This window comes from Parasteatoda tepidariorum, chromosome 7 (assembly GCF_043381705.1).
Source record: "Parasteatoda tepidariorum isolate YZ-2023 chromosome 7, CAS_Ptep_4.0, whole genome shotgun sequence".
Lineage (NCBI taxonomy): Eukaryota > Metazoa > Arthropoda > Arachnida > Araneae > Theridiidae > Parasteatoda > Parasteatoda tepidariorum.
The window spans coordinates 9,888,970-9,909,259 of NC_092210.1; the positions used below are offsets into that span (position 1 = coordinate 9,888,970).

Genomic DNA, 20,290 nt, shown 5'->3' on the forward strand with positions numbered 1-20,290 from the left:
TGGTTTGGACAGAAACAATTTAAATTATATAATTGAATATTAATAAAAACTTTAGAATTTTGTTAAAAAGACTAAATTACATCAAAACATTACAAAATTAAAAAAAAAATTTACCATATTCGATGGAAAATTGAACACCAATTAATCTGGTTTCACCTGGAAAAAAAAGGACAGGTAAGTATTCAACTTTATTTTTTGTCAATTTCAGTTCTAGATAATTTTAACTATGAGCAAAATCATCCTTTAGTATTTTCAAATAAAATACTCATGCAATAGCATAAATTTATTCATAAATAGCACACAAGATGTAATATTTAAAATAACAAGAAGCACTACGTAAAGATTTCACATAAAAACCGTATATTTCAATATTCCTTATGATGAAAAAGCTTTCAAATAAAATAAATGATTACATTTGTAATAAAATATTTTACTACTATGTATAAGTATTTAAAAATTAACATTTTACTAACTCTGGTATCATAAAAACTTTTACATGGCTAAAGACTATCGACTTAGGTTTTAGAAGTCAAAAATTCAATCCTATCTAAAAGTTAGCAATTTTTAATAATGAAAAATCCAGACAAAAACACAAGATACTCCCAAATTAAAAGAGTGCTAAAGCTAGGTTAAATGGGCATTTTATGAACAGTAAATGATATAAAAACACTAAGTCATAACCTATAGGAATGTTGCAATAACACAACAGAATGAATCACGTTGGAATGTAAAATGTTTAAAATTCAATAGATTAAAATCAAAACTCAAGTGATTGTACATAAATAAGGACAATTAATTTTCTTAATTACTGATTTAAAATCAAATTTTATGAAATTAAAATTAACTTGAAAATTTACAAAGTGTTTTAATATGTAGTTGAAATTTTTTATAGTCAAAATTACATTGCCCCTGTGGCAGAATTTTTTCAGGCTTTCTGTGACAAACTTCCCTAGCTTTAATATTTTTTAAATATACTTTTAATTATAACAATTACTCATTTAAGGTAACGTGCTTACAGAAGAAAAAAATAGTATAAAACATATTTACCCTATATTAAAAATATCGAATAAAAGAATATTGAAAATATTATTATCTTATATTAAAACTATTATTTTAATTCAAATATTATAGGCACTTTCTCACATTTTGTATTTGGAAAAATAACTATTTCATTTGAATTTTGTAAATCATTACAAAAAATAAAATTCGTAAATAAATTAAACGATAATAAATTAAATTTCGTACATAAATTAAAGATTGTAAAATTCATGCAGTAACGACGAACGTGAATGAGACTCTTTAAAAAGGATACTCAAATAAGGAAGGGAAAAAAAATGAAAAATATCCTGAAAAAAAAAATGAAAGAAAGAACCTCATTTCTAAAGCAAACTATCTTTAAAACTTTCGCGATTTCTGAATTTTTTTAATTTACATTAATTTGAAATTCTAGCTGAAGCCAGTCAATACAGACTTTTTTCCCCAATCCAAAATGAGAATTAAAAAAAAAAACGATTATTTCTTTCCTCTTCTCTGATAAGCAAGAAATGAATCTCACAAAAAAATATTTTTCAAAAAATTGTGCAGAAAGGAAAACCAAAAACTTTCCTTTCACAAATGAAAAACCTTTCTGCAAAAACTCGGCACTGTTCAGCGAAAATATCGCCATGTCGCCTCAATTCTGCCATGAGGTACATCAGTATGGTACAGAAAAAATTGCAGCTCTCTAAAAGAAATTTGAAAACTTAAGATCCTTCCAAATACAAACTGAAAAGATTTAAGCTGGTAGGGGTGAACTACCAGCAGCCTGCAACTTTTGACGTGTAGCGTGTAAAAGCTTCTGACCACAAAAAAAAAAAACTTTTTTCTTTTAAAAATTAAATTTATGAATCGCACATTGCTCAGTTTTCACTTTGTGACGCATGAGCTCAATTTGCAGATTCTATTTTAAATCTAAGTTGTATCTCGACCACTTTTTTTTAACAGCTATTGCTATGAAACTTAGCATGGTTTTTTTAAGAACTCGCTATTTTTAATAAGATATTTCGATGCATTAATTTTGAATTTTAGTAATCACTTCTAACTTATTATTGCAGATTTATTCATAAATCCAAGTAACGTTTCATTCTTAATTTATAACTACAAACTTCCATGTGGTTAATAAAATCCTGACACACTCATTAAGACACGCTAGTTATGAACCATCCATTAAATTTACTTTTTCATTTCTTTTAAAGGCAGTTACAGACCCACTTTGGAAAATCTCTTATTTTTACTACAACATGCGAGTTTCAAATAGCACTTTTAAGTAATCACTCTTTGACTGGCTTAGTTTTCACAGCAAGCCCAAGTTATTTTTAAATAATTTTTTGGGCAGATTTTGTGATGCCTTTTCACATGGTTTTAAAAATTCCAATTTTTATTAAAACACAAGAATTTTACTATGCATTTAAATAATTACATTGACACACTTTATTCGTGGTGATTTCATCTTACAATAAAACTTTTTTTCTGCAACTATTTCTTAAGTTTTTTCAGGAGATTTTGACAATCCTATGCATTTAATAAGAACATTGCATATTATACACAGAAAAAAATAATAAAGTATAATTCTTGCTAACACTTATAAAATAGGAAAAGTTGACAACAATTTTATTTATAACTTATAGCTTTCTCACCAAGAAAAGTTTTTAAGAGTCTACTGAGTTTTGACATCCTTTTATTATATAATATGTAAGAATAATTGAAGGTGCCAACTTATGATTTGCTGAAAATAGGAATTACATTTGACAAAATGGAAATATATCCTCCCAAAAATATAAGTTCGCAGCAATCCTTCCAATTTAACATGGAATCTCAAGAATCCTTCACTACTTGACCAACAGTAAATTTAAATTTAGTCGAACTTATGACAGGAATTTCTGACCATCACAAATCAATAGAGGAATCTTCTATACAGAGCAACAGAACAATCCAAACACAGAGGTCTGTCTAGACATTTTGTGAACGGTCCACTTTTATAAAATTGTGAACAAATTACTCCTAATTTGAGAATATAAATAAACGTTAAGTCACATTCTTTTAACCAGGGTCCACTTTTGTGAATTGCTGGAAAGCAAATAGGGTCAGTATATTTGGAAAGCAAATAGGGGTCAGTTATTGCAAAAAAAAAAAAAAAAATCAAGTTTTTAAATTGTAAAGACATACAAGATTATGCTCAACACTGTAAAATTATAATTAAAAAAATTTAATTTTAAAAAATAAACAGCAATTGCAGCTACTAAATTAGCGATGCAACATATAAATATTTGGTATTTAGTCTACACTGCTAAACGCAGAATATTTATTTCAGATGAATAAAGGAAGAAGCGTCAGCCGAAGACAAAATTTAGTTCGTTTACATCTGTCTTTCTCCCCCCCCCCTTTCTGAGAAAGGTTTATTCTATTAACAAAACAATAATAAAATATTTTGTGAAGGGTCCGTTTTTATGAAAAGATATTTTGCGAAGGGTCCGTTAACGGACCCAAATTTCTTCCAAACAGACCCTTGATACGGATAACCAATTGTTTTCAAATCTCAAAACTCTTTACATGTTTAAACAGTAGATGTCAATGGTAAAGCCTTGTAATAATTTGAAACTCATTGGAAGCTAACTCAAAATCGTTTTTATTTAAACATCTGAGATCATATTAAATATTTTACAGTCTATTAAAAATATATTTCGCTTGACACAAAAATTACTAAGGAACCACATAAAATTGTTTATGATTTTTTTTTTTCCATATCAAGGATAATTCATTTTATTAGTTTTCTGTTCTATACTTTATTTCTAAAAATTCTATAAATGACAATTTATCTCCTTTCTTGCTAATCACACTATTTTTATTTGAGAATTACATACCTTAACTTTTAAGTTTTAAAAGTAATTCTTTAGATACGTCAATTTATCCAACATTGGTATAATACATCATTTTGAAATAATTTAAAAAACAGCACTGCCTACTAGAAAAATAAATTCAACCTTGTCAGATTTTAAGCTTGCATTGAATTAATACTCGCCTGATTGTAAATGAATGAATTTAGTTACAAAGGAAAGAAATTTAGTAAACACATAATTACTGTCACACATTATTCAAGAATATTTGCTGCACCTGGTCTTACGGTCACACATTTAAATGGGAAATGCTTTATTAATTTACTTTTAAATATTTATCTTGTTTTGATAATAAGGAAATCTCAGGCTAAAACTAACCATTGGACAGTTTCAAATATTAATGAAAATATACGAAGTAGTTTCAGGGATATTTCCATTTTATGATCTGCCGTGCCAACTACAATCGCCTAGGTGCCAATTAGATTTTAAACTTGCAAATTTTTTTTTTAAAAAAAACATGTAGATGTTTGCCTGGGAGCGGCTACGTGTTATACCTTTTAAGTTGGTTCCTTTTAGTCACATTTTTTTTTAGTTTCTCGAGGGGGCCCCTGCCCAGAAATTTCCAAGATTTGGCAATTATTCTGCCACAAACCAGGCTACGGAAATCACGACCTTTAACTCAATTATTTTTACTGGGCATGGTTTATATTCGATTGTTTCAAAACTCAGCTTTACTGTAACAATCTCGTTTACTAGTTTTATTTATGGCTATGATTCAGTGCTTATACATAAGCGAAATATTTAACAATTTACATTGTAAATACGTACTTTCAAAGATTTCATAATTTTACATTACTCACGTTAGCCCAAACACGGCATTTTTTTTTAGTTTCTGTGGTTTGCTATCAGGAAAAGGTTGAGCATACCTAGACATATGTCAAAAAAAGGGAGAAAAGGTGCAAAATAAAGAAAACGGGTACTTTAAGTGACCAACTCGAAACATACTGAAAACAGTAATTTGAATTAAAAATATTTCAGTACAGAATAACTTAATGAAGATCAATATTTCATGTAAGGCTGCCAGATACTTTAACAACTTTTACAAATTTATATTTTAAAGACCTCAATAAAGTAGTTTTCATAAAGCTTGTCTGTCGTCAGGTACTTGGAAAGCCTTCAATCATAAGCTGTGAACTATAATACATACAAATCCAAGAGCTAAAAATTACGTTAAATATACGATTGAACTAGATACGAACTTTATAGAAGGAAGGTAACAATTTGTTTTTCTTTTTACATGGAATGAAAAATATAAATTATGCTACAGATATAAGATTGAAAATTAGACGGGTTAATAAATATTGCAAAAAACCAACACCAATAAAATATAGTAAATAAAACATAATGTCATAAGAAAATATTAAAAATTCCAGTAAAAAATACGACGAAACTGAATTAGGTCGTTTTTCAGTCGTGGCACAGTGAATATTAAGAATAATAACTAAGAAATTTTTATTTTATTTATCACGAAACCTACCTTTCCTTAGTAAGAATTTTACGAAGAATCACACAGGATATTGTAAAAACATAAAACATTTCCTTAGAGAGAAAGAATTAGACTATCTACATAGTAGCATTCTATATGACCGTTTATGATAGAACAACGTAATATTAATCGAAATTTTAAAGATATTTATTTCTAATAAAGAATACTGTTTATTCAACATAAATGTCAGTTCCTAAAAATGGGTATTTTTTAATTTTTACGTTATTTAAAACGTATAACTTTTAACATTACGATTACACTCAAGAAGTTCGCAACCTAATTTTACTATTGAAAACCCCGTAGCTGTCTGGATCTGATTACGCGGCGGATGACCTTCTACCACTACAACTTTAACCCTATGGAAAAATCAATAAATTTTTAACTGTTTAATATTTAATTCTTCTGAATATTTTGCTTACTATTAAATATTTAAAGCATTACAAAATAAAAATATACTTTGAAAACTAAACTTTAGATTTAGCTTTGGGTTTACTTGAGCAAGACATTGAATCAGTATTAAACAACTCAACCCAATAATATCTGTTTGATTTTTCGACCTTCTGCTTTGGATGTTGTAGTAATCATAATTAATATTCTCTCCTCTTTTAAACTAAAAGAATTAAAATTTCGACATGGCCTCTAAGCTTTTTGTATCTCGTACCTTTTATTCATCTATGCGATTGATGCAGCAATCGAAAATCCCTCATCGTAGCGCTAGTGAAATGGCTTTTACTTTTGCATCTCCTTCTGAAGTATGTTATCACCGGAAAAATAAACAACTTTATTGGTTTTTGTTTTATACATGGATTGAATTTCTCTATATGTCTAATTTTATAAAAAGAAAATTGAAATGATACTCTACTCTTTCACTTAAATTAATCGTCACACTTTTTTTATTTTGAAATTCATATTATAAAAATTATTATAACAATTATACTGTATCTTAATTATATGGATATTAAACTTCCAAAACAGAATGTAAAATTATCTGTTGTTCTGTTATAAATGTAATGACATTTTATTGGCAATAAGCCTTATGCTCGTTTTAGATTATTTGCATCCCATATCAAAACTATGATCATATTAAAAAATACTTATATCTCTCATCATGTACTCAATTTTAAAAAAATTTCAAGTGTGAAGCATACTTTGTGTTATGGAAATTTCTATGTCTCTGACTTTGTCAAAAAGTGCCAGAAACTTAATATAAATAAAACAATCTAGAGAAAATTAATTTGAAGATTATAATTTGTAGCTACTCAAGTAAAATTATATCAAAATTTTTTGTAATCATGAATACTTTAAGTCGCTTTTGTAATAGAAGTTGGCCCAAACAGGCGCCAATATGGAAATATCCCCATAGTGTAAACATTGAGCCTTGTGAACATCTTTAATTTTATATGCCATTGGTTTCATAAAATGTTTCTAATTAATTCAGGGTTCATTCTGGAAAGAGTTTGCAGAGAAGGCCTTCTTGTTTACCCTTTCAACGAAAAATCTCTGCATGCCCTATGAACATAATTAGGCACCCTAATATATTATAAAACTTATTTATGCTGACGTATGGTTTTTCAAATCATTGCTCACCCAAAATCAATCTCTTTTTCGAGTGTTTCACTGTGGTTTTTTAAATTCTGATATATTTAACACTTAATTACCAAGTGCAAATTTTAAAATGTTTTATCATTTTCGCATTCTGGTATGTTTAATACAATATTATTATGACATTTGAAATTCGAATTTGATTTTCCACTATTTGATGTCGAATTTGATTTTCCACTATATGTTTGCATCACAACAATTTCATCATGACGTGTTCATCCTAATTATCATAGATTATTTATCATCATAACCAGGGTTCGTGATTTTTTTGATTTTTTTTAAAAAAAATCAAAACAAGCAGATTTTTTTGATTTAAATCGGATTTTTTTGATTTAAATCAGATTTTTTTGATTTTTATTCAAATACACTGTAAGAACTTTAATTTATGATTAAAAAAACTTTATAAATGCTTCATCAAAATTAAATTAATATTAAAACTATTATAACAATATTTAAAACAATATTTTAACTTACTAAAATAATTTTTCATATTATAATACATAGCTTTGAATGCATAACAACCATTTCGAAACAAATGCATGATTGAATTTTAAGGACTAGTTCAAATAGAAAATTTAAAGAATACTTTATGGGTCCGTCTAGGTTTTTCTGAGAGATAACAGGGTGCATAGCCAAATCTTTGAATCAAAAATAAGCACTTTTTAAAAACTTTTCAAGCACTTTACAAAAATTTTCAAGCACTCAAAAAATTCATATTCAATCAATGATATTATTGAAAAACAAACAACTTTTTATAAACAGTTTTAGCGTTAAAAAAGAAACGGGCGTAAATCGAAACAATCAGTACTTTCCCACATCACCGAGTGAATTCAACTTGACCCTGAACTCAGAACAAAAGTACCCTTACCCCCTACGTCAAAAAAAGTGTTTAGAAGTAAAATAAAATAAACAAGAACCAGTGTTTTCATCTCAGAAAAAAAATGGGTGAGAATTTCTCACCCTTTCTCAAAAACAGGGTGAGATTTCAAAAAGTTAAGTGAGATTTCAAAAATTAAAAAAAAAAACACGTAAAGAGACTTGAAAAAAAATAAAATTTCTTTAATTATGATGCATTTTTAACATCTTCTAATTTTTAAAGCATTGAATATTTTTGCTGCATCATCCTATGGAAAATGTTCTACATCTACTTTTTCATCAGCTATTCTCATTAGGTTGCTCAAATGCGTATTTGTTTCGTTTTGATCGCTTCTACCCACATTTGTTTCATTTTCATTTGTCCGTTTCGGAGTAGAAGATATTGGCTTTACAAGGTATTTGTCCATCTTACATTAACGAGCAAAAACTTTTAACGTCTTACATGAAGAAACCTTACCTACGGTAAACACGTGGTTGCAGAGAAATGCGTTCTGAAAGAGGTTCCATGGTTCTGAAGGATGGTGTTCTGTTGTTCTTAAAGGTTCTGAACAATACTGGTAAATAGGGAANTAGCTTTGAATGCATAGCAACCATTTTGAAACAAATGCATGATTGAAATTTAAGGACTAGTTCAAATAGAAAATTTAAAGAATACTTTAGTAGTCTGTCTAGGTTTTTCAAAGATAACTATTTTGTGAAAATGTAGACATAATTTTTGAAAATTAAAAATTTGGATTTATCTTTTCTTACGAGACACAAAAATAAAATGTTGAGAAAAAAGTATTTTGTGGAATTGTTCTACCGTTTTTCCTAAAGTTGTGTAGGTACCGGTAAACGGTAGTAAATTTCACTTGGACAGACCCCTGTACTTTAACTATTCAAACAGAGTTTCAATTAGCAAACCATAATCTTAATTTAAAATTTCCTTTTTTTTCCGTTTGATTTTTAAAATGACAAAATAAATGTAACAGATTGTGTTTATAAATGTAGTCATTCATCAAAAAATAAATATTTAATCTATATATTTTTATATTAAAATATTCACTTTTAATTCTATATCAAAATAGATACGTTAAGCTAAAAATATTTTTTTTTAAAAAATCTATGTACTCATAGGAATTTTTTTCCACAAAATTTCGTTATAGAAAATCAGATGTCAAAGATACTGTAAACATATTATGAGCAAAAATACCAGTTAATAACCCTACTGTTTCAAATAGAGTTTGAAAGGGAAGAATGACACTATATCAGGAAAAAAATATCTGAATTTATTGGCCTTTTTTTTTCTTTCTATTTTTGGCAAATTAGGTATTTTCTTTTTAATATGCTTTTAAAAAAGCTTCAGAAATATACATTTTCCACCAATAAAATATAATGTAGATTTTAATTCCATGCTTTTGTTTTCAAAGAGTAGACTTTTAATTAACAATATTTACATTATTTTTTGAAAAAATTCATGTTTAATAATTACTTTCTACAGCTATGCAAGTCTATATTAAGACAGCATTAAATGCTTACTTTAATCTGTGCTTTCAATCTCAAGAATCAAAAGATTTTTAAAAATGTAGTTTTCAATGTGTTGGAATTTAACACACAATTTTGTTAAAAGATTTTTTGGTAAAGATTTTTTAACATACACAATTTTGTTAACTAAAATTAATTAATGCAACAATTTAATTAAAATAAATTTTGAAACTAAGAAAAGAAAATAATAAAAGTATCAATAATTTAAAACACTGTTTTTTAACTTTTATAATCAATATATATAAAAAAAATTAATTGATTTAAATCAATGATTTTTTTAAAAAAATCATTTGATTTAAATCATGATTTAAATCGTGATTTAAATCAACAAACCCTGATCATAACATAATCATTTTCGGGAATTGTTTATAATTTTTTGGACCATTTTCATTTGGTTTTTACAAAATTGGATATTTTTAATCCAATATTATTAAACGTAAAAATTAGAAGAATTTTTGTTATCACTTTTTGACGTGTTTAATTTGTAACAATCTTGTCATTTTATGATAGAATTGAGCATTATTAATACATTCAATTCATGACGATTCTGTAGTTGATGTCATGTTGCCTGGAAAGTTTGTGTCAATTTTTTAATTTCAATGATACTAGATAATGCATGTATAGGCATGAACTTTTCAGATTACTAAAGAGATTTTTTTTGGACCTTTACACATGGTTTTTATATTTTTCCTATATTGTAAAAAAATTTATTACATTCGACTTCCTTTGTTATATGTGTTATCATTTTGTTTTATTTTATTAACCGTCGTTGAGCAGCCAACTCAAATTTTTAAGGTTTACGGCTACTAATATTCTAGTACATAGCCTTGTAATTTTTGCACCCAATCCAGAAGATAAGTGAACTCCTGGATCAAGTATTAGGAGAAATTTGATGGAACTAATCACTCATTTGCGTTACATATAGAGAATAACCACGAACAGCCGGACTGCAGGGGGACTTTAACCCATGATCAGTTAGTCTACCACTGAGGATATTTTATTTCAACTCTGTGGTTGGTGCAAGTCGCATGTGAAATTCGTATCTCTCAGCCCTCGCTGGGATTCGAACCCAGTTCAACTCATTGAAAGGCGAACGCTCTATCCCCTGAGCCATCACCGCTCATGATCATTTAGTTATCCTTTATTGATTTGTTTGATTCCTGGTAATGCCATCGTAATTGACGTTTAGTTTTTTCGCCTGTTATTTATACATTTTTTTCTGCCCATTCCACATTGTTTTTCTAACTCTTATAATTTGGTTATCTTAAGGCTATGAAATATTCGTGAACTATAAAGAGTGCCCTTTTATAGTTGAAAATAAAAACAGGGCACTATTCTAATGTCTGGAATGAACACTGATTAATCCCTCTTTTGCATCCTGCTTATACTTCCACTATCACTTTCTCCTGATGTTTACAGACTTGTGTTGCTATGCAGGTTTCAAGCATTCTCTACTTCCCCTAAAAGTTGACCACTGCATTTTTTTAGACACCCTATTTAAATACTTAATTTTTCAGATATATGCTTTTCTTTGGTTTTAATGTACATCTGTTTCATTATTCCAGGTGTACTACAATAAAGCTAGTGTTAAACAAGTAGATGTACCTTCTTATAGTGGTAGCTTTGGTATCCTACCAAACCATGTTCCAACTTTAGCTGTATTGAAGCCTGGTGTTGTCACAATTTTTGAAGATGATGGTAGTGCTAAGAAGTTTTTTGGTAAATATTATATAATTTTTTTAATTTAAAGAATTTTATTCAGTATTTCAATCTAATGAAATTAGGGAAACAAATATTTACAATGACATTAATAGAATATTTTTTAATTTCATTTACCATTACTTTTTTCTTAAAATCAATAAATTTAAACTTTGTTTGGTAGTAGAGCCCATGTTTCACTGTAACAGTTTTCATTCATATTCCTTTTGTTAACCACATATTCGATTATAAGCACTTACATATACTATTTCCCATCTTCCACAATTAATACTGTATTGTGCTGTAACAATATTCAAAAAAATGAAAATAAATAAAAAGATATTCCTTGAGAACTGTTAACAGTTTCCTAGCTATTATATCTTAAAATAATGTATAGTATAAACAAAATAAGTTTTTGCTTAGGAAAATAATTTGTTTCAACTTTTACTTTGCATTGAATGCTTGCATCTTTATTTAAATAAATCTTTGCAACTATATATGTATATTGAAAATTTTTTGGTTTTAAAATTTTCTTAAATAAATTCAAAAGGCAAAAGATTTAAAACTTTTAGACTCTTAAATTTCTGCCTATTGTTTTTGTACTGTAAAATTTTAAATTTATTATTTTTCTGTTTAACTAATTAATTTTAATAATTATAATCAGAATAAGAAATGCATGTAAGTTTTTCTTATGCAAAGTATCAATGTCATAGTGGGTGAATAAGGAACACGTTTATACCAGGATTTTTGTAAAAAGTTTTGTTTTTGTGAAATGGTGAAAAATCTTCTCATAATTTTGTAAATTTGAAAATATGCCCCCTTTTTATGAAAAATTTACTTATGATTTGTGTAGATTATAGCTCTTTCTGTCAGAGTTCTGTTTTTAATAAATATATAAGAATAAAGCCTTTTTTTATTAATACAAAAACCAAATATCCCAAAGAAAAAATTTTGTGCATATGTATATTAATTTTGAATTAACGACAAGTTTATTTTTCTACTGAGAAGAGTTTTCTAAAGTATTGTGACAGATAATTTTTTTTTTTTTCTTTTGAAAAATATTTGTTTGAAGATCTGTTAATAGATCCAAATTTATCCATAAATAACCCCTGTAAAAGTATAATAAAATTGGAACTGATTTGTTATCAGTATGCACCTGATGTTTGGCAAATTTTTCTCAGTTTGGCATTCTTTTCTACCATTTTTGGCACATTTTTATTGCCAAATTGCAATCCTATTTAATTCAAAGTACACTTGTGTTGCAATCTTTTTTGACAACACAAAAACAGCATTTCATTAATAACAGAAATGTCAGATTAATATCAAATGTTATCTCCCAGGCAACAGTTCCGTTACCTATTAGCTGCAAATTTCATGAAAATATAGAAACACACGAAACTATTTTGCAACAGTAAACATATTTTGTTACAATACTACTGCAAATTTTACAAAAATATAGCAATATAGGCAAATAAAACTTTTTTAATAACGCTAAACATGTACATTATGAAGAAAGTTTAAAGTACAAATTGAAGTTACTCACTTATAAAACATGTATCCTATTTCTATCACAGGGTTCCCACGGTCCTTAAAAGTCCTTAAAAACTGCTTAGTTTTTATTTTGAAAATTAAGGGCTCTTAAAAGTACTTAATTTTGATTCAAGGTTCTTAAAAGTCCTTAATTTCTAGTATAACTAGTTGATTGGAACAATTTTCCTTATTGTTTTTTTTTTATTATAAATTTTTTTAATTGAAATATTCTTTCTTTCTGGATCATTCTGAAAGAAAAAAATTTAGTGGGGGGAGAGCTGGGTTTGATACTGAACGTGGGTAGAGGTCTTGACTTAGTACTTAGGTCCTTTATCAGCTGAAGACCTGCATAGACCTTCTACATCCATAGGATTCGAGAAATTCAATTCTTCTGATAGCACTCATGGTAGCTTTGATACTTCATTCAAATGTGAAATTGTTAGAAATGCCAAGAAAGTGTGTTTTTAATCATTCATGGACACTTGATGAAAAATATAAGGAATGGCTAAACAGCATCTAGTGATCTTCACAAGGCGAAGTGGATTTTTTTTATTTTGTCATATTTTCTTCTGAAATTGAATTTTAGAAATGACTCCATTTTTTTTATGTTAGGGATATTACGAATATTCCACAAAGTATAATTTTTATCAGGAAAGTCATTTTCGTTGTTTTACCTTCATCACTTTTTGCTTTAAAAAGAGTGAAATATTTGATTTCTTTTTTCACGTTTACTGTTTTGTTTATATACAGTCCCCCGCTATAGTGAACCGTCTGCAAACTCAGTAAAGTGTCCTCTATAATCGATGGTTTACTATATTCAAATTTTTTGAAGAATATTTTTTGCATAAGACAGTTGAATGATTGAAAATTGGGTTTTCAATTTTACATAAGTTATTTAAAAAATTATTAACTAATTAACGGATAATAAACGGATTTCACTTTTTATGAAAACAATTAGTGATTTTTGAGTGAACACAATTTGATTTTAAATAGAGTTCATCAATTTTCTTATCTATAATGTGCTAAGAATGCAAGATTTTTTGATCCACATTTTCTGTAGAAAAAAAACATATTAAGGACATTTATGGCTGATTTAACTTCATCTATAGATGGTGCTGAAAGTTCATTTTCGTCTTCAACATTTTCTTCTAATAAATTTTCTCTACTTTCATCCGTTTGTTTTATTTCATTGACAATGTCATAATTGGTAGAAGTTTCAGAAGTGCATACTTCATCATCGCATCATTCAAATTGCTCAATAACGTCCTTAGGGAAAATGTCCATTCCATGTTTTTTTAGCCATAGATGGGTAAATTTTCTTCATCTTCTTCCTCCACATTGGAATCTTTTTCTTCTAAACCCTTTGAAAGACCTGCATGTCGGAAACAGTTGCGGATTGTAGCTGATGTTACATGCCTCTACGATTTTCTAGCAAAACTATTGCTTCTAGAAGAGAGATGTTGCATTCTGAGTCCGTGTTGTTTTTATCACAGTTATCTAAAATACGCGTAACTAATTGTCTCCTATAGTGATACTTCAGAAAGCGAATAACATCCTGGTCCATGAGTTGCAACACAGAAGTCGTATTTGGTGGTAAAAATACGAGCTTTATACACTCTGACTTTTTAAATGGGGGTGAGCTGTGCAATTTTACGATTTACTTTTAATAAATCACTGTGCCACTGTCGAAGTTCTTTTTCAAAAAAATGGGAGGTCATCCATGGTTTTTGATTAGCTTTGTAGTTTACAGGCAGTTTTTTTAACATTTTTAAAGCACCTTGGTTTTTGAGATTTGCCTATGACAGTTAGTTTTCACTTTTCTGAGCCATTCATGTTAGCACAAACAAGAACTGTTATTCTCACTTTGGAGGATTTCCCATTAGTGGATTTTTCTCCTTTAAATTTTAACGTCTGATTGGGAATCAATTTGTAAAATAGTATAATTACTTTCATTTTAAGCGATGCATTAGGAATCTGATTTACTGAGTTAAAGAAAAGCTATTCCATTTTTTAAATCTACTATTATTAATCTATGATGTTTTATTTGATGATGAATAATCATTATGCCATTTTTAAGATCCTTAATTTCGTGAAGAAAAGCCCTTAATTTTTTTAGTAAAAGTGCTTAATTTTTGCTTTGATAAAAGAGTGGGAACCCTGTATCATCATATTCCCATTTCAAACCTATCCTATATCAACAATCGTTTCAGAAGATGCACAATAATAATGAATGTAGTATTTCATTTTAAAATTGAGTCCACAACTATATTAAAAACTTTTCATGTACAACAAATATATTTAAGACAGCGGAGTCAACATTCCCAATCTCTTTTAAAAACGAAACGCCTAATGTTAATATCTCTGCCTATGCGAAATAATAGTCTTGCACCTGATGTGCTACAATTCTGCTCATCACTTACTAGTTAATTTTAATATTCTGGCCATGTAGGTTGATTGAAAAAATATCGGGGCAATTATTTGACCTTAAAAGAACATCATTGTAGTGGATTCCAGACAAATTTATGCTTGGCAATTGAACTTAAACCTGAAACACTAGTGAAGATTATGTGCATCGCTTCAAAGTTAATATAATAATTCTCTAGTAATCAAAACAGCGGGGCAATTGTACTTAAGTGTTCGGCTGACCACCTAACCGGAACATCTGCTCCTGCATCCTGAAGCCCAAGGTCAGGAAAACTGTGATGGGCATAGTAGGTCTTCTATGGGCTGTCGCGCCACTGAGTTTAGTATAATTTTATTTAAACTTGTACTACTTTAATTAAAAGGCCAGTGAATATATTAAATTGAAACCTTTGCTCCTACCACGCACCTGATCATTAGATCACATTTATTTGGCTATAATATTGGTGTATTAATTGGTTATATGCTTTTAACAGTAAGCAGTGGTTCTGTTACCATAAATGAGGATTCTTCTGTTCAAGTTTTGGCTCAGGAAGCGGTACCTCTTGAAAGATTAGACGCACAAGTAAGTTTTTTTTTTATGCATTTTGTCTTGATACCAAATTAAGGAATAGAAAAAAGAAACTTTTTGGTTGCATTTTGTTATCTACTAATTTTTTATTATTGATTTTTTTTTTAGGTTATTACCTTGTTTAACACTTTTTAGATTTAATTTTTAACTCAAAAGAGAACAATTATAATAAAAGAAAACTTTTATGTAAAAATAATAAAATTATGATTGAAAATAAAAAGTTTTAGTTTTAATGTAGTACCATCTTTTCCAAGGTGCGTAGCGTTTGTAAAAAGTACTTAAAGGTGCTTTTTGGGAGATTTCGTTTTTAAAAGCTTTTAAAGGTGCTTCTTTCAGCTGGCGTTTTTAAAAAGTGCTTTTTTTTTCTTGAATATTTTTTTTTCTTCCTTCAGTGATATCTGGCGGATCCCCTGCATTTCACGAAAAATGGGGTGTTTGCTATGTAATCATTCACACGGACTTAACGTCGTACCCACGTACGGATAGAGTCAGATCCTTATTAAATCTTTTTCTTTTTAATATATAATTTTATTCTTGTTCATTTTATTTTACTTCTAACACTTTTTTGATGTAGGGGGTAAGTGTACTTTTGTTCAGAGTCAAGTTGAATTCACTTGGTGATGTGGGAAAGTAGGGGAGAGTGGGGTCAATTGTAACAGGGCACGATTGTAACAGAACAAAAATTTCGAGTGTCGGGCTCTAGATTTGGTTCCTAGGTGGCGCACAAGGTGTATTCAATAAATCTACATGTACACACCTGCTGGCAACCATTTGTATGTATTTTTGAAAGAGTCACATCACAAAAGATATTTTCACGCTACGTAAGTACTTTTTCTGGTATTGGAAAATTTATTGTAACAAAGTAATTTTGTTTAAACAAATAAAAATTATAAACCAAACATGTAAGTGGACACCTTAATTAACATTTCAAAAAAAAAAAAAAAGATTAGTTTTGTTAGTTAACTAGCATTGCTTTTAACAAATGAAGCTGAAATGGCGTCTTGGGGACGATTGTAACAATAAGTAAAGGGACGATTGTAACAGCTGAAAATAAATAATCTTATGTTTACAAACCATTACTTAACTCTTTAAGAACCATCAATAGTTTCCTATATCATTTATATTATGTTGCATGTGCATTATTTTATTTGTCACCTTTCACAGCATGAATTAAAAAAATTTAACCCCTTAAAGTAAAAGTTTAACCCTTTAGGCCTCTGCTCATTATTATTTTTACTCCTAAAATATCACTACCATGTTGATCAATAAAAAGTATATCACAATTATGATAATATGTATAATTAACTATGTTTTAGTTGAATTTATGAACTGTTACAATTGACCCCGTAAATGGGGACAATTGTAACAAGTGTGCGATCGTCAAAAATTGTTAATAACTAATATAATAACATTTAAAATAAGGTATTTATTTATNCTTGTTTATTTTATTTTACTTCTAACACTTTTTTGATATAGGGGGTAAGGGTACTTTTGTTCTGAGTTCAGAGTCAAGTTGAATTTACTCGGTGATGTGGGAAAGTACTGATTGTTTCGATTTACGTCCGTTTCCTTTTGAGTTTTTTTTTTAATGCTAAAACTGTTCATAAAAAGTTTTTGTTTTTCAATAATATCATTGATTCAATATGAATTTTTTGAGTGCTTGAAAATTTTTGTAAAGTGCTTGAAAAGTTTTTAAAAAGTGCTTATTTTTGATTCAAAGATTTAGCTACGCACCCTGTTTTCATGCTGGTGTTAATAAAAGAGTCTTTAATTTATTCTTTCCTAGAGTAATACTCGTAATATTTGGATCAGATAAATATGCTGTTTTCTGTTTTATTTATTTATTTATTATCAAACATTCATAAAATATAGCTTCATTTTTTAGTTATAAAGTCTTGCAAGCCAACTAACTACAGAATTACTGCTTATTTAACAATTTTCTTAGTAGTTTTAGGAATTACCTTTTAAACTATGTATTTATAGTTATTTTTGATTTGAGAATTCCAGAATCGATATATTTAAGATAAATATGAAATCTCTTAAATCTATTTCTCTTTTTTCTCATTCTTTATTAATCTATTTTGATTATGTTTATATAAAGCCCATTTGAGCCCTGGTTTTATTAGATTTTTTTTAGTTTGGTTTTTTAAAATAAAATAAAAACACCCGTGGTTTTTTGGGTCTGTTTGTGGATCAAAAACCCTGATTCTTAATGATTATCCCAAGATAATAGCGGTTTGTGCATGCACCACAATTCAGATGAAAGTGCATACAAAAGCAGTAATCACCCGAGACATTACTGGTGAATGATTATGAATTTCAGAGACATGAGAGAAAGTGAATTGCGAGCCCTTAGAGTGGTGGTGTCCAACCTTTTGTGGCCCATCGCCCCCTCCCTCTCAAGGGGTTGACTAACACATATCGCCCCTTTTTCTTTTTGCTTGAAAAAAGCCATACATTGTTGCCAATGAGCATTAGTAACACTGAAAATGTGCTAAATTATATATGATTTTAATTCAAATTAAAATTTAAATAATGTAGCAGTTTTATCCAGTCACTTTTAATATTTTTTTTTTCTTTTTACAAAATGTGTTCCTTTTTTTTTTTTTTTTTTTTTTTNTTTTTTTTTTTTTTTTTTTTTTTTTTTTTTTTTTTTTTTTTTTTTTTAAGAGGTGATATTTTAAACGAAAGAAATAAAACAAGACTATGGATTTTTTAGGCTGTGCCGTTGCCTGAAATGATGGGGTTTTTTTATTTTTATTTCAGCAAATAATATGCTATTTTCATCATAACTGCTGTAAGTTTGCAGCAGATACTCATGGCTGTTAGATCAAGTTAGCCTATCTTTGGCCAGCACCCTCTATGTGTTTATTCTGAAAATAAACGTCAATATGCAGAAAATCCCCAGTTTTGAGAAAATAAAATGTATTTGTGTTCTAATTCTTAGTGTTTAAAAACTTATTCCAATGCTACTTTATCTGGGCTCATAAAAATTTGCAAAAAATGAGAATAAGGCATTGATTTTAAAAATTTTCCTTTAGTGGAAAAATTTTGCCAAATTGGTGATTTTCAAAAAAATTTAATAATTTTTAGAATATTTAAGTTATTTGTCTGTCCTAAAGCCCAGATAATTCTTTACAACAAGATGTCATGTTTAGTTTAAAATTATAGCTTTGCTTTAAGTGTAGGGCACTAAACTGTGGCTTTATTATTTTCCTTTGCAAAAGAGCTTTGAAAAACTATGTTAAGTTAGAGTAAGTGGTATTCATGTTCTTCTTGATTTTATTTTTGCTTAGACTCCACGGTTTACTGGATGTGGAGATGGCTGAAAAGATAAGCGCTATAGGCTTCGAACAGAAATTTAAAAGTTTGAAAAAAGGCAGATAAAAGAAATTCAGGGTTTTGGCTTTTGGCGTCAGAAACTGGTTTTTGACACGATGCATCATAAACTGTCAAAAACCTGGTGCAAGTTTCTTTTTTGACATTGGGAACATTTTATTAAATACTAAATCATGCACAATGCTTGCATTATATGCCATATTACTATAGTTATATGCTATAAGATGCATTATTACTACTATAATTACATTTGTAATATAATTATATTATATATATTTAAGCACTAAAGACAATGTAACCAATGATTTATTTTTAGAATTGAAAGTTAAATTAGAAAAAAAGTAATTTTAGAAAAGGACTGAGCATCTCAAACACATAAACCTCTTCTCATTTTTTAAAGCAAACTAATTTTTATGATATAAAATTAAATGCAAACTTAAAAACATAATTGGTAAATTTGTTTTTACACTTAATTATATCAGTAAGGGTCATTTCTATTTATGCTAAATTTTATTCTTTGATCCGGTTTTTATGACACCAACGCAAATGGTATGGCATATCCACACCATGAAAATTACAATAAAATTTTGAAGTCTATGGAGGTAACCCCTAAGAATATATATATATCAAAACACACATGAATCTAGAATTATATGAGAGAAATAATACTTTGTGCCGCAGTTTTCTGATTGGAATGCGTGTAGAATTAAGGATACCAATTTTGAGTTCCATATCGGGGAATTTGCCCTGTGCCTGAAATCAGGCATGCTGGGAAGCTGTTTACAAAGCGTAAACGTCTTTAATCTACTGCCATGTTTGTCATATTTTCCTATCACTTAAAACATTTTCTTCCACTGAGCTCTTTAGTTAATCTATTGTTGATTTAGTTAATCTAAATCAGTTTCATTTTTCTCTTCCAGGCTTGCCGTGAAGGTCTTTCTAAAGCTCAGCAGCAATTAAGTTCTGCTTCTTCAGAGGATGCTAAAACTGAAGCTCAAATTGCTGTTGAAGTGCATGAAGAATTAGTTAAAGCTGTTGTATAGTACATAAACTAATATTTATTTTTAAATTTTGAAATTGACTTATAGAATTCAATATTTTTTTTTTTATTTGTTCATTTAAGTTAGGAATTCATTAATAAAAGCTGTTGATTAAACAAACTGAGTCTTGTTTTCTGTAGGACAGTATTTAATACTTTTAAAAACAATATTTTTAAATTTTGAAAGTGACTTGTAAAATTCGATTTTTTTTTCATTATTATTTGTTTATTTAAGTTAGGAATTCATTAATAAAAGCTGTTGATTCAAAAAA

General features: G+C 28.4%; 2 protein-coding genes across 4 annotated transcripts in view; one reads left to right on the plus strand and one right to left on the minus strand.

The window, feature by feature from the left end:
• The window catches only part of LOC107436283 (serine/threonine-protein phosphatase 1 regulatory subunit 10), a 59,070-nt gene extending 53,313 nt beyond the window's left edge, over positions 1-5,757 (minus strand). For 2 of the 3 annotated variants that reach the window (XM_016047925.3, XM_016047926.3), the window contains exons 1-2: positions 5,410-5,734; positions 115-156 (exon numbers count right to left, since the gene is read on the minus strand). In XM_016047925.3, coding sequence (XP_015903411.1) covers positions 115-117 — 3 coding nt within the window. In that variant the 5' untranslated portion in view covers positions 118-156; positions 5,410-5,734. Of the gene's footprint in view, positions 1-114; positions 157-5,409 lie in introns of all 3 variants that reach the window. The other variant, XM_016047927.3, reaches the window with a different exon arrangement.
• LOC107436284 (ATP synthase, delta subunit) lies at positions 5,739-20,290 on the plus strand. The gene is made up of 4 exons (XM_016047928.2): positions 5,739-6,170; positions 10,986-11,139; positions 15,546-15,634; positions 19,900-20,290. Exons 1-4 carry the CDS (start codon positions 6,051-6,053, stop codon positions 20,020-20,022), a joined length of 486 nt encoding a protein of 161 aa, XP_015903414.1. The 5' UTR covers positions 5,739-6,050; the 3' UTR covers positions 20,023-20,290.

Bases quoted from the DNA above. Each gene is read 5' to 3' on its own strand.
- LOC107436284 (XM_016047928.2), top strand. From the start codon at position 6,051: ATGGCCTCTAAGCTTTTTGTATCTCGTACCTTTTATTCATCTATGCGA. The intron at 11,140-15,545 runs GTAAATATTATA...TGCTTTTAACAG, and splicing joins TAGTGCTAAGAAGTTTTTTG to TAAGCAGTGGTTCTGTTACC. The intron at 15,635-19,899 runs GTAAGTTTTTTT...TTTCTCTTCCAG, and splicing joins TTGAAAGATTAGACGCACAA to GCTTGCCGTGAAGGTCTTTC.